This window comes from Agelaius tricolor, unplaced genomic scaffold, assembly GCF_023055355.1.
Source record: "Agelaius tricolor isolate 1412-34295 unplaced genomic scaffold, bAgeTri1.0.p SCAF_7, whole genome shotgun sequence".
Classification (NCBI taxonomy): domain Eukaryota; kingdom Metazoa; phylum Chordata; class Aves; order Passeriformes; family Icteridae; genus Agelaius; species Agelaius tricolor.
Window position 1 is genome coordinate 10,616,826 of NW_027269267.1, and position 21,363 is coordinate 10,638,188.

General features: G+C 38.9%; 1 protein-coding gene across 9 annotated transcripts in view; it reads left to right on the forward strand.

Moving 5' to 3' along the window:
* The window catches only part of DMD (dystrophin), a 1,148,686-nt gene that overhangs the window by 205,329 nt on the left and 921,994 nt on the right, over window positions 1-21,363 (forward strand). The window contains exon 1 of one of the 9 annotated variants that reach the window (XM_071430343.1): window positions 17,222-17,243. The exons of the other annotated variants lie outside the window; for them this stretch is intronic. Coding sequence (XP_071286444.1) covers window positions 17,225-17,243 — 19 coding nt within the window. The 5' untranslated portion in view covers window positions 17,222-17,224. Of the gene's footprint in view, window positions 1-17,221; window positions 17,244-21,363 lie in introns of those variants that run through there. 9 annotated transcript variants of the gene reach the window in all.

The window sequence follows — 21,363 nt, forward strand, 5'->3', positions numbered from 1 at the left end:
ATTTGAAGTTTAAAAGGAAGAGAAATTAAGTGTACCAATCCCAGTATCCAAAGTCTGCATCATGCAAATTCCTTTCTAACAGGTGTGGTTACCTAAATCCCAAGTTGTTACTGGGGAAAGCAGATTGTGAGTGACTCCCAACATCAACAACAGATGAAACCATTTATAGTTGTGTATGATTTTATGCTTATTTCAACTGACAAAATTCAACATGCAAAAGGAAAAGGCTCAAGGATGTACAAACTGTGTGTGATACTCCTTGGAGGACATTGTGTTCATAAAGCAGTAAATGGTTTGCATTCATACTCACAAATGTATACAATGCAGGCTTTTTTGCCTCTTTCATATGATGAATCTAAGCATTGAAGAGAGGCTACTGAACATAAACAGTTCTTCCAGTACAAACTGTTACATACAGCACAATTCACTGCATCCAAAATAGGTGGAGGATCTTGAAAATATTGTTTGTGACAGAAAGAGCTGTGGCAAATAGGGGTGATTCAGAGCATTCAGTTCCAGCAACGTTAGGAAGCTTAACATTCAACTTATAACAGCAGATTAATTAAGCAAGAAAGCAAGGATGGTAAAAGCAAACATTGTTAGCAGTTTATGTAGCAGTGAAGACAAACCTCATGAACTTCACTGTTAATGTCACCAGATTGCAGTAAGGTAGGGAAAAAAAAGTATTTAAGAACTTCATAAAATGTGTTGACAAAATTTAAGCAATAAAGTAGTGATTCTGTCTTAGATTTTACATAGGCAAAAAGAGAGGGGAAAAAAATCAAAGTATTTATAGAACCAAAGAGCCTATATGAAAACAGTAAAAATATTTTCAATTTATACTTAAATTAAAAATATCAGACAGAATAGCAAGTTAATGCACTCATTCTACAGAAATTGACATAGATGGCAGAGCAACTTTAGAACTCACCCAAACCTTTATGCATAAGGTGACTATCGACCTCAGGCAAGGAAATTCTTTCTTTTTTCAGGTCTCATGTCAGTCCTCCCTAGTGTGATCTTAGACCAGTGAAAAATACCACCCTAATCTCACAAAAACCCTAACTCTTAGAATTTCAACATAAATTTTGACCAAGGATAAGCAATTTTAAGGCAGCAGCATTAATTTTTATTTTCCTAAACCAAATTGCAAAGTTAACTGAAACTAGCAGTTAATATTTGTGTATTTCCGCAGAATGAAAAAAACCCAAAAAAACAGCCCATGTAAAATGGGAAAATAGACATTGAATAGAAATCTAGCCCATTTTCATAATACAATTAGTCTTGGAAGTAGTACATAATAAATCACAAGAGAAAGTCAATGCAAGAAAGACAAATGGGCAAAAGCATATAGTATGCTTTGAAATAAATCCAGTTTTATGATATTTGTTATCTGGGGAAATGCTGCATTCTGAGGTACCAAAAAATTAATTAGAAGTAATCCTTTCAGTCATGTGTAAACTACAGCATGACCTTTAGCAATGGCTATAACTGATCCACACCTGAGTTTGTTTAAGCCAAAGAAAAGAGTTTTACTGACTGGAATCAGCTCTGGGCCAGGCCTCAGCTGCTTCTGGTGGAGAGCAGCTCTGTGCCACAGGTGGAGGCAAAGAGGGAAAGGTTAGCTCCTGATGGAACTTCAGCTTTCAGCTGAAGCCCAGGCTGAATCCCACATTAAACTTTGTTTACGGATTTTATTTTCTGAACCAGAGCTCAAGCTGCATAAATCAGTTTTTCATTCTGCAAATAGGAAACCTTGTTGCCAAAAATTAAATTGACTACAGGGTATCAGGTTTTACAGCTGGATTGGACAACTGACCAAGCACGGAACTGGAGGAACGTCACAATTTATTAATTATTTAGTCCTTTCTAATTCCAGCTTTTTACAAAATTGTATTCCTCCTGATTCAGAGCTCCAGGATGGCAGTGTGATGAGGGATTTCTTCATAGCTTATTTTTTAAAAAAATCTTTATTTTAAAAAGTGAATGCTGACTGTCCTGAGGAAGAATTACTTCAGCAGTGTGGAGACTGATTGCTTCACCAGCTTTTGTCAATTTTTAGTGAATTTCATTTTTGCTACCATATGCAATCCTTAACTAATGCTAGTTTTTGTTACTGTAACAAGAAAAATAATGGGTTTTGCTTAAAGTGATAAATAAATATTAAGATAACAAAGGAAATGTAAGCCTTGTGGTTTTAAATTATACCTTAAGAAATTATTTTATATTTTATTTATTTTTCATAGTTGTAATAAATTGCTATATATGTTTTTAGCAGTAAGGACCAAATTAAAAGGAAATACTTATGTAGCATTTCAAGGAAAAAAAAAGGAAAAACCCCTTATGATTAATTATTGGTTGTGTAGTGGAAAAGAGCAGAAGATGTAGCTTTATATATTTCAGTTGTATAGAACATGTTCTAACAGATTTTTTTGCATGAGTAAAGGTTTGACAGCACTCTGTAGACAGCCTTTCTTATTTTTGTTCTTTCTTTTGCAAGAAGCTGATCATGCAGCCTTTGTAAAGTGTTTCCCATAACATCAAGGGGAGTTGTACCTGGATAAAGATGGAATGATCAGTTTTTGTGATGGGAGATAAGTGATATATTTTAAACTGAGTTCATCCTCAACACTTTTTTAAGCACAAAGTTTTAAATCTTTTGTGCTCAAGAGGTAAAATAACTGATGTAAGAAGTTGCTCTGCATAGCTGCCTTTCAAAGAGAGTCAATGTTACTTGTGAATGTTTTATGGAACTTTACTTTTTATTTCATTACTAATAAAAATGCCTTGTGGAGATTAATTTCCAGATGGATCTGAAAGAACTAGATGAACTTAGCAGTTACCACAAAAAAAATCTAATTATTGAGAGAGGATCTCATAGGTTTGGCTGTTAGTTAGTCACATTTGTGGTATAATACAGCTATCCCAGGTATGTTCTAACAAGGAGAAACAAAGTGAAAAATTGAACAAAAAGTCCAATTTAAACTTTTGGTGATCTCCTTACTCACTTCATGTGTCTATTGGACTGCAATGAATATCTTTGTGTCACTCCTGTGTGTATCTCAACCTTGGAGATGAAGGTTTTAGGAATGAAATTGGCAACTGAGCTAAAAGTTCACTTTTCCCTCCCCAAAATTTAAAAAAAAATAAACCAGTTGTTTATGTAAAAAAAAAAGGAAGTTAAATAAAATTGAATTTAACTTTTTACCAAATTTTTAATCTTTAATAAAATCAGTTGAAGTAATTGGACTAAGTAATAATGATCCATTTAATTTGAAATATTTTTAGATTGCCCATAATTGATTTCAAGACATTGACTGATTGCTGTAAAAGCTTGGATTTTAGCAGCTGACAAGCTGATGACAAGCATTAATGGATTTTGCAATAAGGAATTTGAATTGGAGAAGGAATTTTGTCAGAAGAAAATGCATGTTTCAGTTATAAAAATGCATGACAGTGAAGATGGATGCTACATCGCTAAAAACACCCTGAAAACTAAGTTTGACACTTTTTGGTAGAAAGTACAAGGGCCTATAAATGCAACCACTTTTCTTGGTGTATTTTTCTCAGGCTTGACTTCCATTAAACTTGCCTTTTTTGTAGCTACCTTCAGCTGGTGAATTCCAGTCAGATGGGGCTTAGGCACTTGAGGAACTGTCAAATGCTGACATTCAGAGAGACTAAATCCATTTCACTTCTTTGTCTAGAAGTTCAGTTATCCTCTCAGAGGAGGATATCAGGTTAATCTAGTGCAATCTCCTTTCACAAACTCGTGATTCGTTTTGTTCCATTTTCCATTTACCTCTATATTTGAAAGCCTCTGACTGGGGCTATATAACAAAACAAATTCCATGAGAAAAATGAAGTGGAGAAATAACTTCAGGTAGTACTGTATCAGCAACTGATATATTATATAATCAGCTGTTGTAAATTCAGGCTTTTTTTAGATGTATGTCACATCTGATGTGCACTTTAATGTAATAGGTATAACTTTAATCTTACATGTGCTACAATTGCTGTGACACACAGAATAGATAAACAAACTGAGTTCACAGAATCACAGAATTGTTAGAGTTGTAAGGGACCTCTGGAGATCACCCAGCCCAATCCCTCTGCAAAGGCAGGGTGAACTAGAACAGGTGACACAGGAATGCATCCAGGTGGGTTTGGAATGTCTCTGGAGAGGGACACTCCATGACCTCCCTGGGCAGCCTATTCCAGTGGCCTGCCACAATCAATACAAAGATATTTTGAGGCCTCATGTTGAGGCCGAAACCAACCTTGTGTTGGTTTATGGCCATTGCTCCTCTTCAAGAAGAGTCTTGCACATACTCTTGGCACCTGCTTTCAAGAAATTTATAAACATTGATGAGACCCCCCCCCCCCTCAGTCTTCTCCTCTCCAGATGGAACATGCCCAGCTCCTGCAGTCTCTCCTCACAAGAGAGATGCTCCAGACCCCTCCTCATCTCCGTGGCCTCTGCTGGGCCATCTCCAATAGCTCCTTGTCTCCCCTGTACTGAGGAGCCCAGACCTGTACACAGCACTGCAGGTGTGGCCTCTCCAGGGCTGAGCAGAGGGAAGGGATCCCCTCCCTGACCTGCTGCCCTGCTCTTCCCAGTGCACCCCATGATCCCATTGCCTCTCCTGGCCCCAAGGACACACTGGCAGCAGCTCAGGGTCAATTTGTCACTCACCAAGACCTGCTGGTCCTTCTCTGCAGAGGCTCTCCAGCAGGTCAGCCCCCAGCCTGTGCTGGTACTTGGGGCTGCTCCTCCCCAGGTGCAGGACCCTGCACTGGCCCTTGTTGAACCTCATTCATTTTCTCTCCACCCATCTCTGTAGCCTATGAAGATCCCACTGAATGGCAGCACAGTTAATGCTGTTCTCTTTCTCCTCTCAGTAGGTAGAATGTGAGGGGTTTTAAAGATTTTTGCCTTAGTTTCTGTCTCAAGCAGGTAAATCTGCTATATGACTTGTCCATATTTCTCTTATTCAATCACACAGTGCTGATAGTAATTTTCTTATCAGTAAGTGTAGTCTTAGAATATTTGTCATACCATTGATCAGCAAGTCACTCCTAACTATCAAGTGGATATCAAGCAAATATAATTACATATGAAATATTAAGAATGCTTAGAAAGATACAAATTAGGCAATCAAAAAATGCTTCACAGTTTTTTAATATGGATGCAAATCACAAAATCACTTAGGCTGGAAAACACTCTGTTCTGGCTTTGGCTGGGGTAAAGTCAGTTTTCATCACAGTGTCTCATATGGGGCTGTCGTTGGGATTTGTACTGAAAACAGAGCTGATAATATAGATGTTGTTATTATGGGCCTCTCACTTCAAGAATGATGTTGAGTTGCTGGATCATGTCCAGAGAATGGCAGTGAAGCTGGTGAAAGGTCTAGACAGTAAGTCACATGAGGAGCAGCTGAGGAAATTGGGGGTTTTCAGCTAGAGGAGACTCAAGGGAGACCACTGGTGTCTGTCCATGACTCTGAGGTGACTCCATTCCTCAGTCCTTCCAGGGCTGCCTCACCCTTCAGGCCTGCCTCCCAAGGAACTCTGTGAACCAGGCTCCTAAACAGATGAAGTTTGCTCTCTCTAAGGTATCAGATCTGCTGATTAAAATTTCCTACTTGTTGTTTTCTAAACAACCACCACACCATCCCTCTCTGTTCCCAAATAACATGTCCAGGGGAGCATCTCCCCTAGCTGACTCCCTCACTGGCTGGAAGTTTTTGTCCACACAGCCCAGGAAGCTCCTCAACTGCTTCCTCTTTGCTGCATTTCTGTATTTTCATCAGATGGATAACATGAGAACAAAGGTTAGCGATTCTGAGACATCTCTCAGCTGCTTATAGCATAGTTCATTTGTCTATTCATCCCATGTGGGTGGTCTGTAACAGACTCATACCAGGATATCTGCCTTGGTGGCCTTCTCCTGATTCTTACCCATAAACACTCAACCCTGTTGTCACCATCCTCAAGCACTAGACAGTGACAACACTGTCAGTTTTGTTTAAAAAATACTGATGCAGAGATTTGCTGATTTAAAAAAAAAAAAAAAAGACACCATGGCAACATTAGTCCAAGGAAAGTGCTTTGTGGGGAGAAAACCAAACAAACAAAACAAAAACCAACACCAAAATTTGTCGAGGTGCAACTGTTTCAACAAGGCTTGAGAGATAGGACAGCTTCCAAGTTCCAAGGGGATCCGGTCTCTACCTGCAAGGAGAAAGCAAACTATGTTTGAACTGACCAAACCTTATAATTTTTGATATTTCTACATATTGTTGTTATGCAAAAATCAATTAGGAAGAGAATGGTTTAATTCCAAGGAAAATGTAAATACTACCCCTCTGTTCTCGTCAGCACTAAGCACTCAGGTTAAACAGGGAGGAAGAGGTTTTCCCCCTGCCTCGTTCTTGAAGGCAAGTTATTGATAGTCAGTTAATGCTCAGTCTGCCAAAGGTACCTAAGAAGTCTCTGCAATATATGCCTTAGTAAGTGCCTATATATTTTTTTTCCTCTTTTGTTATTTTCTTACCTGGTCAATACTTGATAGCTCTTGGGAAAAGAGAAGCTCTTACATGCTAATATTCTTTAATGCCTGGTGTATTTATTTCAGTAAGACCTATCTTGAAATGGATGGGATTTTTGACAGTTACAGTACACTAAGCATTGATCTACTTAAAAGGGCATCATTTGGTATTCTCAGAGATCTTTGAGGAAGTTTGTCTCTAGTTAAAAATGACATTCTCTCTTCCATTTGCCATTCGATGTAAGTGTAGCACAAAGCGCTGTGTACAGAGTACAAGTACAAAGTTTTTGCTTTATGGAGAGTGATAACCTGCAGTTCATGTCCAAGTTGAGGCAAGGGATATACTGAAATGGGTAAGAGGGACCAAAAAAATCCTGTTTCTTTAATGAGAGGAAGCTGTGCAATTATGCAGTTCATTCTTTTGCCTGGGTGCTCTGATGCTGTTATAATTTAGGTAAAAAGGCAAGTGTGCGAAAGAATGTGAGTGCAGTAATGATGGATTTCTGTCCTCACTGGATTGGAACATGCCCCCATTCCGCTGAAGTCACCAACATCTACAGTGCCTGTGCCAGCAGAGTACAGATATGAAATAGGGAAACATGGAATGGTTCACAGCTGGCAGGGCCATGGCCTCACCCCCTGCTCCCATGTCACTCACCTGCCTGCTGAGTGGGCAGCCACAGGCAGCCAAATGCCATCCCTCCCCAGCAAGGGACAAAAGAGCTGCTCAAGAATGGAATGGAGAAGCAGAGAACAAAAGGAAGAGAAAAAGCTCTATTTTATTAATTCTCAGTGCAGTTTTCAAGCAGAAAGTTCAACCCCAGGAGCTGGCTGGAGCAGTCTGTCAGCATTGCAGCAGTTGTGATTGGAAACTTTCTTCACACCTTTTGACCTACTTACTAGTGAAGATTTATGTATCCATTCACAGCTACAATCTCATCTTGCTTTTAAAAAATAAAATGGAAGATTGCCCTCTTTACTTTTAGACATTCTTGTTATTGTCGATCAATGAAAAAGCTAAAAAAAAAGAAGTTCTGAAATATTTGTGTATGATTAACAATTTATCAAGTTGTCATATATCTACTTCTGTTTGTTTTCTATTTGCTTAAGGGTTTGCAGAACTGCCTGTAGGGCTGGAGAGGGAAGTATTAACAGTTCTTACCTTCAAAAACACTCCACCAAAAAAAACCCCAGCTGAAGGCATGTCTTAAATCCCAAGAGTACAATTATGTGCACATATATTCTAGTTTAAGCTCAAAATGGCTATGAAACTGAAGCTCCTTCTGTTAGTTGTTTATTTTGCTCTATCTTAATTGTCCTGTATGTGCAGAAGTTATCTCAGAAGTCACATTTGGTGAGACATTACCACATTTCATAAAGGATTAATAAAGATACTTGCAAGAGTAGATACATTTGATAATTACAGTATTGTTAGAAAACTCCATTAAAAAATGAATGTCTCATAACAAAATTTTAGGCTTATGATGTTTGGCTGTCTGCTTTCAAATGTGCTTACTCCAGTTGATAACTCCAAAATGCTGCTTCTCAGTCTAGAACTGTGTCAAAAAAAGTGAGACTTTGTTAATTAGAGTAAAATTCAACTTGAAGATTAGATGAACTTTTATCAGTCTTAGGCTATTTAGAAATCATATAACAACTATTTTGTTAATTCATTGAATATGCAGAGGGGTAAAGACAAGAACCAAGATCAAGTGAAAACTACAATGGAGCTAATTCCTCAGGGTTCAAAGGGACCATTAAGATTAGACTGACTTTTCTCTAACATTTCCTGTAGCTCTGGTACTGCACACATAGTTTTGACTTACAACTTTTCTTTCAGGAGTCAGTCGGATCATGACTTAAAGATCTGGAGAGAACAACAGAAACAGAAATATTTCTTTTGAATTATTCACACAAAAATGTATAGCTGTTGCTCTGAACAAGTCCAGCTTCCTCTTGCTATCATTATGTACTTTCTTTTGCTGTATTGATGGCTGCCCATTATTACTGAGTTCTTTCCACATGGATCTTTTCAGACAGTAATTTCCTGTTAACTCTCTTAGCCTGGATAAAATAGCAAGCAATCAAAATTGGTCAAAATAAGACATGTTTCCAACTTTGTCCTTTGCTATTGAGGAGGTCCAGCTAAATTAGAAGAGTCACAGCATAGGATCAAAGTCTCAATGACTGTGAAAATGATAGAATTCATCACTGTATGCATAATTCCATAGATTTAATTTCTTTTTAAAGATAACTAGCATTCAACAAATTGGAAGTAATCATTCCTAGAATCATAGAATGTTTAAGGCTGGAAAAGGTCTTCAAGATTACCAAGTCCAGTTCTCAAACTACGACCACCACCATGTTTACCACTAAACCATGTCCATAAGTGCCATATCCATACATTTTTGACTGGTTCCATGGATGGCGACTCTACCACTCCCTTGGGAAGTCAAATCCAATGCTTTACAAACCTTTCTGTGAAGAAATTTTTCCTGACATCCAATCTAAATCCTCCCTGGCACAGGTTGAGGCTGTTTCTTCTTGTCCTGTCATTTGTTGCCTGAGAGAAAAGACCAGTTCCACCTCACTACAACCCCCTGAGCCTCCTTTCCTCCAGGCTAAACAACCTCAGTTGCTCCTCATCACATGTGTGCTTCAGACCCTTGCCCAGTTCCACTGTCATTCTCTGGACAGGCCCCAGTGCCTCAATGACTTTCTTGTAAGGAGAGGAGCAAAACTGAGTACAGTATTGAAGTTGCAGCTTCTGTAGTATAAAAATAACTGCTCCAATCCTTTGGACAGAAAAAAAAAACCCAAACAACCAAAAAACAAACAAAAAACCACCCAAAACCACAAAGAAAAACAAAAGCAAGAAGAAATAAAAATGTTTCATAATGCAGATGATCTGTTTGTGTTCTTTCATGAGCTCTTCTGACCATGGATTCAGTGTCTGCATTACTTTTTATGTAATTGCAACTGAAGTGATGAATTTTTTGTGTATTTTTCAGTCCATGCCTTAGATGTTATGTCAGTTTGTGTTATCATTCTGAACATTTGCTACTTTCTTTCTGCGTGCAGACTCCAGAATGTTTAATTAATTGGGATCAAAACAACAGATCTCTGACAAGCACTCTAGAGCAAATTATTGTGTAATTCCTGCGACATTTTGAAGGTTGGGAGTAAGGAAGGAGAGCAGTAAGTAGGGACATTATTGAGCACCATAACTCTTTCTGTTTGGAAACCCTATATTTATTGGTCTGTCAAGCAATTATCAGGAATTCCAAGAGAGTAATTAAATTTACACTGATCTTAATGGTCAGTTTAATTGAATTAGGCCTTATCAGTGAGATGTATGTTAAGAAGGTTTTGGTTTACTGCAGACTAGAACCATTGCTGCAAATGTGACCATATAAGGTTTCACAAGATGAGCAATCCTCATACCTGAGAGAGACAACACAGAAAAAATGGTCAAGACAAGCTGTGATTTAGTACCAAATGAGTGCTCCAGAATAGGTCAGGAATGTGCTGCTGGAGATGTCACTCACTACTTTTTGTGTGTCTGTAATTTTGTTCTTGGGATATTTTTTGTTTTGGTTTTTATGTTTTGTTTACAGTTTCATTTTTCTTTTTTTACACTCTTGGCACAGTTGTGGGACCAATCACGGCACTAGTCAAAGAAAACCAGAATATATACTGAAGCAAACACACATTTCCTGGATGCAAATGTTATTTTCTGTTACAGTACTTACTATCATTTCTCTTCTTTAATAAGTAAGTTTGACCAAATAAGCTTTACTAAAAACTTAATATAAATGTTAGCTCTAATTGTCTTGTAAACATGATAATTTTATTAAGGTAAAAGCACACCATACAATGGGAGTATAAAATAAACAGGATGTTTAAGCAAATGAATACACTCAGAAGATTAGGCAAAGAAAAAAGACCAAAAATCAGGGAGGAAAATAAGGTCTCTGTATTTCCAAAGACATACAGAAAAAAAAAAAAAGTTGTATGCTGAATTTTAGGGGGAAAATAATTGCTTTTCATGATTCAGTTGTACTGGATTTACAGTTTGCTTCTCTTTCCTGAGAGATGTGGGGAGTTCTGGGAAAGGAGGTCCAGCCAATCAAGGCTTCCCAAGGATGTGTGCAGCACAGGCCCATCTTCATCTCGCTTAACACTTGCCTTGCCAAAGCCATTCAGTTGAAATCCAACCCTGACATAGACTGGGAGTGCTCAAAAACCCTGTTCCTGATGGCTGCTGGGGACACTGGGCAGAGGAAAGCAGTGCAAGGGCAGTGTGTGAAGGATGGAGTGGTGCAGATCCCTCAAACTGTGCAGAGGCTGAGGTGTTGACTTCACTTGGATGCTGCCCCAGGTGCTTCCCTACAGTGCTGAGAGGGAAAAATAAATGTAACTGGATCCAAACCTAAGGGAGGAGATGAGGTGCAGGAGAAGAGAGTGACAATAGGCACGGTCCTGCAGAAGTCTGGAGATCTCTGCCAGATGTAGCAACAGAAAAACCTCACAAGAGAAAGCAGGGGCTGGAATAATTTGTGCTATTCTTACTGTATAGTTTGCCTAATTATGACGTTATCCAGACACCACAGAAACATCATTTTCCAGAAAATTGTGATTACAAATCTCAGTGAAACTGCAGTTTATAAAATTATCAGAAATCATTACATCCAGCAAACAGCATTTGGATCTCAAGATTTTCTGACAGTTTTCTGTAGATAAGGTTGACTTCTTTGGTAGTTCAGTACCCTGGGAAGTCTGATTGGTCTTTGAGAGAGGGTTTGCATGAAGATAAGGATTTAATAATGTTTCTTTTACTTTATCACAATGCTGGCTGAAAATTGGACAAGCTTCAGTACATTATGCTATATCTGATAATATCTTCAGTGCCTATGTGTGCAGTTTAAATTCTGTATGTATAGTCTTCCAGGGCAAAAACTGCTTTTTATCTCCATTCAAGCAAGTAGCCATCATACTCCTACAGTCACAGCAGGCCTTGAATAATTCTGAGAAACTGAGTCAGAATGCATGTAATTATAATGGTGAAGTAATTTTGGAAGGAATTAGCAGCTAACACATCTTTATTGCACCTTAAATTTTAGGTATATTACTCAGGGAAACATCCCTGATTCAGATTCCTTTCTCATGTATCTATACATTCCTTTTCAGACAGATTAGAGTGGGCAGTGCAGTAATGGCTCACTGACACATAGCACTTGTCATCATCCAACTCAGGATGGATAAAAACCTTTCCAACAGATAGGTTGTCTTTTTATGCTTTATGAAAACTGTGTGGCAAAACTTACACCTTTGATTTCCTTACTTAATGAGGCAGTCCTTTACTATCTCAAACAAGTCATTAGACTGAATAGACACATTTGGGTTAGTCTTACATAGAATATCATCAGGTAGTCCAAGCCGTGAATGTATAAAGGAATTGAAAATGGAAAAAATGCTGCCATTTGATGTAAGGAGATATATATTTTTGCCTCATTTGAGATGTTTTCAGGCCTGCAAATATGATATAGCTGTAATGATCTTATTTTTCTCTTCTCATACCTTCCTTTTTGGAAAAAAAGTCAAAATATCATTATAATTATTAACTTTTAAGAAAACACTTTTAAAAGCTGTGTGATTGCTTGGCAGGCTGTTATGACTAGATAGCACAGGCAAGAAAAAGGGTGAGACAGAAGTACAAAAATGGGGGAGCAGTTTGATGAAAAATGTGTGAGTCAAAAATATATACACACCCATTCCAAACCTTGAAATATAAGAATCCATTAAAATTCTGTATAGCCCCACACACAATCTATATATATATATTTAAAATATACAAAACTGTGAGAAAATATAGGATCATACAGAATAGGTTTATGTGTCTACATTTATAGGAAAATAAAAGGACATGCTCTGAATGTTCAGTGAGACCTCTTGAGCCCAGCACAAATGAACGACTATGTCCCTCCATAACATGACACTAAATAGAGCAGATGTTGACTTTAGATCATGAAGCAAAATCAATTTCTAGTGAGGTGTTGCCTTTGACCTCAGCAAAATCAGGATTTTTCCTGTTGTTTTATGAAATTATTCTTTCTGAAAGCCTTTTCAGTTTTGTTTGAGGGTTTTGTTTGTTTGTTTTTTTTATTTTGTTTGTTTGTTTGGATGGTTTTTTATTTTGTTATTTTTCCCTCTAGCTATTCTTTTTCTAATCCCAGATTATCAAATATCATTCCAGTGAGGAAAATGTGTATCTCTCTGCATAAAGCTCATTCAGTAGTAACAGCTCTCAGCTGCAGAAGAGCATAGCAGGTTTCCTCATAGAAGGCTCATTCTCAACAAGCAGTTTGTAAGGACTACTTATGCTCTGTATAAACTAAGGGGTTTTTTTGGTCTTTCAAAAACATGAAAGTATCTTTCTTGTGTTCTAAATTATTTAGGCAGACAAAGATAAACAAGGTCTCTGCTCTGATACCAAACCACCCACATGGCATTTACTTTTCATTGGCTGAGTTCCCAGCTGCTGGTTCCTCAGTGGATATACAGCACAGCTGCTCCATATAACACTCTCCTTCCCCATGTCAACCCCTTTCAGTAGTGGTGGATATAGAAGCTTCAGCAACGTGGGAAGAAGGAAGAGACTCTGGTGGGCAAGGTGAGAAGCTGGTGAAGGCATTTGGGTAGGGTAGGAGGGATGGTCCTTGAGAGCTCTGGGCAGTTCTTCCAGCCCCTGAGGTGGATGGATGTTGGAGAATTAGAGTTGGTGTCCCTTAGATATGACTCTCCATAGTGGCCTGCCACTAGTGGGTTCTGCGGGGTCCACCCTCAGCCCTGTGCTCTTCAACATCTTCATAAATGACCTGGATGCAGGACTGGAAGGGACACTGAGCAAGTTTGCAGGTGATACAGAACTGGGAGGAGCTGCTGACTCCCTCAAAGGCAGGGAGGCCCTGCAGAGAGACCTGGACAGATGAGAGGCCCGGGCAGTCACCAACCGTGTGAAATTCAGCAAGGGAAAATCCTGGATTCTGCACCTGGGATGGGGCAACCTGGATGTACAGACAGACTGGGGAATGAGAGGCTGGAAGGCAGCACCAGGGAAAGGGACCTGGAGTTCCTGGCTGATGGAAAGTTGGATGTGAGCCAGCAGGGCCCTGGCAGCCAGGAGGGACATCCCTGTCCTGGGGGCATCAGGGACAGCATGGCCAGCTGGGCAAGGGAGGGGATTGTCCTGCTCTGCTCTGGAGGGGCCTCACCTCAAGTGCTGGGAGCAGTTTTGGGTGATATGATAAAAAAAGACATTAAGCTGTTAAAGAACATCCAAAGGAGGGCAGTGAGGATGGAGAAGGGTCTGGAGGGGAAGCTGTGTGAGGAGAGGCTGAGGGCTCTTGGTCTGTTCAGCCTGGAGGAGACTGAGGGGAGACCTCACTGCAGTCACAGCTTCCTTGTGAGGGGAGCAGGAGGGGCAGGCACTGATCTCTGCTCTGTGTGACAGTGACAGGACCCAAGGGAATGGCCTGAAGCTGACTCAGGGAGGTTTAGGTTGGATGTTAGGAAAAGGTTCCTCACCCAGAGGGTGCTTGGGCATGGAACAGGCTCCCCAGGGCAGTGGTCACAGCACCAGCCTGACAGAGCTCAAAGAGTATTTGGACAATGCTCTTGGACACATGCTGTGATTCTTGGGGCTTGCCTCTGCAGGGCTAGGATTTGGACTCAATAAATCTTGTGGGTCCTTTGCAACTCAGAACATTCTGTGATCCTAGGAGTCCCATATTGGGGAAGAGTCTGAAGCTAAGCTGTGGGGTATGATTTTAGACTTGTCTCACCAGATGAGGAACATTTCATGCATGACATGAGGGGTTGTGGGTGACAGAGTAGTTTTATACTTTTGAATGTAAAAAGAAAGTTGTGGACTCTCTTGCCATTAGTCTAGGTAGAGTTGCAATCTATAAGTAATCTTTAACAATAAATTACTTCCTTTCACAGAAAGCACTTAAGTTTTGAATAGCAATAATTTTGTCTAGGATTAAGGGTACCTAAGCAGTGGTGCTTGAACATTTAGAGGTACTTTTGCTCATATCACCTAATAATACCTCTCCTATGGAGCTTAGGAAAAAAAGAACAGAAATTATTTTGATAAAGGCCAAACAAACATAATAGATGAAAAACAACTGTTTCTATTGACAGTAGTATTTTGGCAAGGTCTTTGCTCCATGAGACCTGTCCTTACATGTCTGTGGGACAGATGTACAGAGGAGAGATGGAGGGAACTGCCCTTTGCAGTGCTCGCCTGCCCTAAAGCAGAAGGATAGAATACAATTGGGAAATAAAGAAATTTTCTCTGGGCCATGCTAAAGTCCTCTATGCTCTCTAACCATTACTTTGTTGTTGTTTATTAATTAATGTAACTGGTGTTTTACTGTCTTCTATTTCTTGATTGCTTTTCATGCATATGTCACATTTTTCAAAGTTTCTAAGGTCTTGGGAACAGACATTGTGGTCCTGTCTTTCTAGGCTGCCTGTTTCTCCAAAACAGAGGTTTTCCTGTTATCAGAGGTACAATGAGTAAATACCTATATTGTGGAGATGCTTATAGCAACCCAATTTCTAATTACTTATTAACTTTACAGTGTTATGCTAGTGCTTTCTGTCATATACATGTTCAGTCATGCACAGTTTCTGCTGAATTTTGTTTGAATAACAGGAGAAAGAAAACAAATTACCAGTTTTGATCATAAAGGAGGCTTGAAATAGCATTTCTGAGTCTTCCAGAAGTGTGGCAACTCCATATTCTGGTGTGAGGTGTGCTCAGCTCTGCTCTAGGCATTGAGGCATTCCATATCCTGTTAATGGCCAGGAGAACACATCTAGATGCTCTATTATGCATTCAATTAAAATATTTTAGCTGTTGTCCTCCCATAACCGACTCAGTAGTTCTAGAGGTTTAATCTAACAAGTTTAACTGAAAATTACTTTCAAGTAACCTTCTAGACTGTTGTTGTAGAAGATGGTAAGTCTTGATTCAGTGTTCAACCCTGAATAAGACACAAAATGACCTTAAGTTTCAGTTGAATGGATTGTTACAGTGAATGAAGAGATGCTGTTTCTTTGGGTGACAAACACAAAGCTTTAGCTTTTGTTAGGAGACTGCTGTATAGTTTGTGATAATTTGTTTCAAATTGGGTCTGATGTCAAAGGAATACTAATTCATATCATTTTTTTAAATACAGATTCCAAGATGTGTCTATTTACACTGCCTACAAAAGGCAATTTTGCTTAGCTATTAAATCACCAGACTTTGGAGGTATTCACAGTGTTTAAACATGTGCCAAACTGTCCTGGAATGGAGTGGTCCTATGCATTTCCTATCTTCACATCTCCTGCCTCTTTGCTGTCATGGTTTTATGTGGCTGTGTCTGACAGACCACAGCCTGTGTTCTACAGCCTGCTTAAAATTCTGGTATAAATTGTCCCTTGATCCACGTTTTGTCCATTGCTTTCTCTCCACAAATGTTTTTAGACTATCCTGTTAACTGCTAAAGGAAGTTTTTAATTAATTCTGGTATAGTCTCTAAATTGGGATTAGGAGAATAAGAGTTAATAACAGTAATAATCGGGTTAACTGGAATAATCAGGACAAAAAGAGAAAAATTCCTTTGTCCATCCTTTGTCCATCCTTTGTCCATCCTTTGTCCCATCCTCCCTATTTATTAAAATAAGAAAAAAAAATAAAATCAACAAATAGACAAAACCCAAAGAACCCTTTCAAGATTTACAGCAAGCATACTTGTTGAAAGACAGATTATATTGAAGTTAGTTGTGGTAATATGTGTTCTCCTTCCTGTCTTTTAGTTTACAAAAGAAGAAACAGGAGGGGAAGGAAATGGTACCTTTTCTACTTTATTTGCTGACTGGAGCTAGGGAAGAATATACAGCAGATGCATATATACTGTTACATTTGAAAGAGATACTAGCTGGTTTTAGGGAAAGGATACACAAAAAAAGAAGAAAAAAAGACTGCATTGAAAAGCAGTTCCTGCTGGATGAAGTAGGTAGCCTTTTTTTTTTCTTAGGGACTTAAAGCTTATTTGAATAGGATTGTAAAAGCAGGAAGCATAATCTCTCTCTCAGACAGGCGAAGGCTGAACTCCAGTGTTCAAACAAAAAGCAGACAGAAACACAAGTGTTTCCAAAATGTTGCTGCCTTGCCCTGTATCCCCGGAGTGCTGCTGCCCTGCTTCTGCAGCTCCCTCCAGAAGCCCCGGCTGAGCGCGGAGGGCCGCTACTGCTGGGGAAACTAAGATTACTGATTAGGAGAGAACATAATCAGGTAGATTGAGCCTGTGGAGGGAGAAACCATTCCAGCGAGGAGGGAGGGAGCGCAGCACACGCCGGCTGTGTACCTTGGGAGAGTACCTCGCTGCTGTTTAGGAAAACAAAATTGGCTGTAATTCTCCCGTCGGCTTCTGAGAAGGGGGGGTGCTCTTTTCGTGCCTGTGAAACTGGAGGGTGATTGCAGGCGTGCCTCACCTGCACCTGGCAATGAGTCTCCCTCCAGGTTTCTCCTACTTTGGAGAATGTGTTAGAGAGAAGTGCCCACGGGGAAATCCACTGACCGCTTCCCCACGAAGGTAGCGAGACACCGCAGTGCCGGCAATGCCTGGGGATGCCTCGGGTGAGTACCGGCTGTAAATGAGTACAAGGACTGCTCAAAAGAGTGAGGAGCAGCACGAACGCGAGCCTAAGGACGGCATTTAGGTCAGTCGGCTGCCTGCCGGGATTCTGGGGTGCTGGGCGCTGCCTGCTGCGCTGGGGGCTCGGGGAGCTCCTCTGCCAGGGCTCCGAGGGCACACGGGGCGAGGGGAGGCGACCGACCCCGACCCGCCGGAGCATCCGCGCCCTCTGCCAGGCAGCCGTGCCTTGCGTAACTTTTATTTTTAAATCTGGTCCAAACCCGCGCGGAGAGTATCAACAGGGTGTTAATAAAGAGAGGGAAACAAACAAACTTTTGTGTGTGGCAAGTCTCCGATTAGGTTAAACAGATTGGTTTGTTTTTTTCTGCCCCGCCGATGGGAGGGGAAAGTGCAATGTGTTCGGTGGCAATACAAGAGGGTTGGCACAGTTATGGGTAATAGATGTTAGCTGATCAAAGAGCATTTGTTTTTCTAAATGACCGTATCATTTTAAAGGCAGTAGAAAGATGCAAAGTTTACTGCAAACAAATTTGGACATGGTCAAATGAATTACTCAGCTGATGATATAGAAATAGCTTGGAAACTGGGCCATCGGGCAAAAACAACCTTGCATTCAGTCTAGGATAATTGCATGGACATGTCTACAGAGGATTGCTACTGAAAAGTAGCTAAAGTAACTTCATAACTTTCAAGACTTTTGGAAATAGGTCTTGAGAGAATATTTGGCTGTATATATGTAATATAATGCTCCACTTGAGTGAAAAAAAAAAATCATGTTTTCTGTTATAAATAGATACCTTGATGCATTGTAAAAAGTTTTATTCTTCCTCCTAAAAATGAAGGGGAAAATATGTATTTTCTCTGAAGCAAACAATATTCTATGTCTCATGCAGGAAAAAACAGATTTTTGCCATGGTTCAAAGTTGGAATATCTTCAGGGTATTTCAAACTTAGTTTTGTCTTCTATTTCTATGTTTTGAATCCTTTCCTAACTTAAAGGCACAAAATAATGGTTGCTCCATTATAAGAATGTGTAGCATTTATATATTGTCTTTTTTTATAAATCTGTCTTTATTGGGGTGATGAAAATACCATTTTCTGCTATTAAATAGCTTTAATTAATCTTGTCACTAAAAGAAAAAAAAAGGTTTTGTTTTTATTTCTATTTCAACATTTGTGCTTTATTCATAATGCATATTTCTGTGGAAACTACAGAGGCCAGTTAATGGCTTATGAGTTCAAGCTGAGCTGAATATAGCTAAGCTCTGCCTTGCTTGACATTTCATCAAAAGCTTTGTTGATTTGCAATGTTTACAGACCTATTTATTGAACCTTCACAGCTTGAACTATGCCACCAAGCTTGTTGACATTGCTGAGTTTATCTCTTGGTACTTTCACAATCTCAGAAGAAAAGTTTAGAGCAAATGAGTTATAACAAACTTGTCACAGTTCATAAAATATGCAGTTAGGACAATTAAGTTGATCTTCTTGTTCACTGATCATGATACATTAGAGAAATCTGAGTAGGAAAACAATCTCATCTGGGTAGGTGAGTGTGTGTCCTTTTATACTGAGATTTGACTGTAGCCTCTTAAAAGCTTTAAAAAATAGCTCATAAAAGAACAAATACTTTCTGTCCATGAGAGTACTTGTATTTCAAAATAAAATCTGGCTGAAATAACATGTTTATTGTTCTTCCATATAGATCTTACTTTGTGAGGAGTGATATATCAAATGAGCAAACAGCAAATTGAATCAGGGGCTCATAAATACCATAAAAATCATTCAGCTTTTAACAGTGAGTGCATCCCATGCTCTGTGCTACTCTTCAGAACATCCTGTCTGCACAACTCTATTTTTAGCCAATAAGATATATCTTGCTATGTAATCTACTACTGTTCCTGGATCAACAGTGCACATTATCATTGTTTCAGACACTTCTCTATGTAACTTGAACAGAAATAGATCAAAGGTAATGTGGCTGCCTGGCATCTCAGCAAAGGAACAGAAAACTATTTATTCCACAACAGTGAAATTAATGGCTTAAGAGGTTATGGATTAGTTTTTACTTTTCTTTTTTGGCTGCATGGGAAGCATTTTTCCCATGTGAATTTTTCCATAGCTGCCATTAACTGGGTTGACATACTTGTTCATTCTCCTTTTAGAACTCTGGGTATGCAACCAGTTATAAACATCCAAAAGGGAAACTGGATATTAAAGAATAAAATTTTTCCATGTAGTTGGATGGACTTTGATTGGGATCTTGGTTTCTTTTTAACAATGAATGCATAAAGACTTTAGGTTTTTCAAATAAAAAGTAATTGCTTATTGATTTTTTTGAATGCAAATTGTATTCTAAGGTTTCAGTAAGTAGAAAAAGGAAATATAGAAATTTGCTTGGGAGAATATTTGCTTTGCTTAACTACTGCTGTGCTATGTAACCTGCTGATATTACCTGGGTAGACTTACTAGGCTCAAATATCTAGGCAATAGAGGGCAATAAGCTCTTTCAGCCAGCAAGCATGAACAAGAAATCAGCATTGAGATCTTGTTTCCTGAACTGCAGGTGCATTAGTAGATTACCTTCCTAACTTAAATAATTGAATTGGGAAGGTGAGAAAGGCCTCCATAAATTTATTAGAATATTTGTATGAATAAGTTCAAGGTTTCTTCAACTGATTGAAACACAGTTGTGTGAGTAGTTACAGAAAATACCAATCAGCCCTTATAGTCACATACAACTCCTTAACTCTGTGGAAAATGAAACATACTTTTCATTTAAATTAGTGAGAATTCATCATCAGAAATTCTAAAGTTGATTGTGTGTTGTGTGCCTGGAAGTGTCACTTTGGAATCTACAAAAACCCAGAACTGCATGAAATATCTAAAAGTATTTGAATATATGTTGTAAGATTGTATCTTTTATAATGGTATTTCTATTTATCAGGCTGCTCTATTCTTATGCTATTTGCCAGCCTGACTTGTGGATTTTATTTTTTTTTTAGAGTAGCATCATTTTTGGGCTATTTTCCTTTCCATGTAAGAATTCTCCAAGCAGAAAGTCAAGCACAAGCTCTAAGTGCTGTCTGAGCTGGCTCTTGTACAGAACATTGGCCACTGTTGTCTTACATAGACAAGGTTCTTAGTTTAGGACTTGCTATACTGTAGGATCAGTCTTTCCTACCTGAATTTTTCTTGTGATCTGGACTGGAAAATATTGGGATTAAGGGCAATATTAGATTCACAATAAAATATCCAACACTCTTCTGTAAAAATGTACAGTTAAGCACCAACATAAATCATATGTGGAACATTGGACACAGTAAGTCTTAAATCTAGATAGCCTTGAGAGGTAATTTAAAGGGGAAAAAAAAGGAATTTCTACATTACATTATTTTTATTAAGCCAATCTTAAGCAATTAGTCTTTAAATTATCATAAATGTATAATTCTCAAATGCCCTGTTCAGCTTTGCTCACAACTCAGCCCTGAATTTAGGGTACTTGATGTGTTCAACAACCACTTATTTTGTGGCAGATGGAGAGTATCCCTTTGAATACTCATCACAGGAATAACTCTTCCTACCAAATGAAAGGGAATTTGCTGTAAGCATTCCAAGATGTGTTTTACTCCGGTTTAATAGCTAAATATAGTGATGAGAGATGCAAGCAGAGTTTCAGGAGAAAATACTGTAAATACTGTGTGTTTTGAAGTCTGAAACTCATGTAGAGAGTAGTATGTCCATTCCAAGAAGGAAATTTGAAAAGATTATGTGGCATGTTAGAAAGCATCAGTTCAGATAATCATGTTGTAAAGACAAGCACAGGCAGTGCAGAGCTTGGGTGAAAGGCTATTGTATTCAAGATTATGATGGAAAGGTCAAACTATCATTTTATAATTGAAAAGCAAGAGAAAGTCAAGGATATGCTTTGGTACTTGTTTTCTTCTCTTCCTCTTGAAATTTTTTATACACACAGAAACATATTTAAGAAATTCACTTCCATTTTAAAAAAGAAGTGTCCTTTCATGGACATATTTAGGGGAATATAGAGTGATGCTGATAATGGATAATGACTGTAGTCTTAGTCAAGGGAAAAAAGGC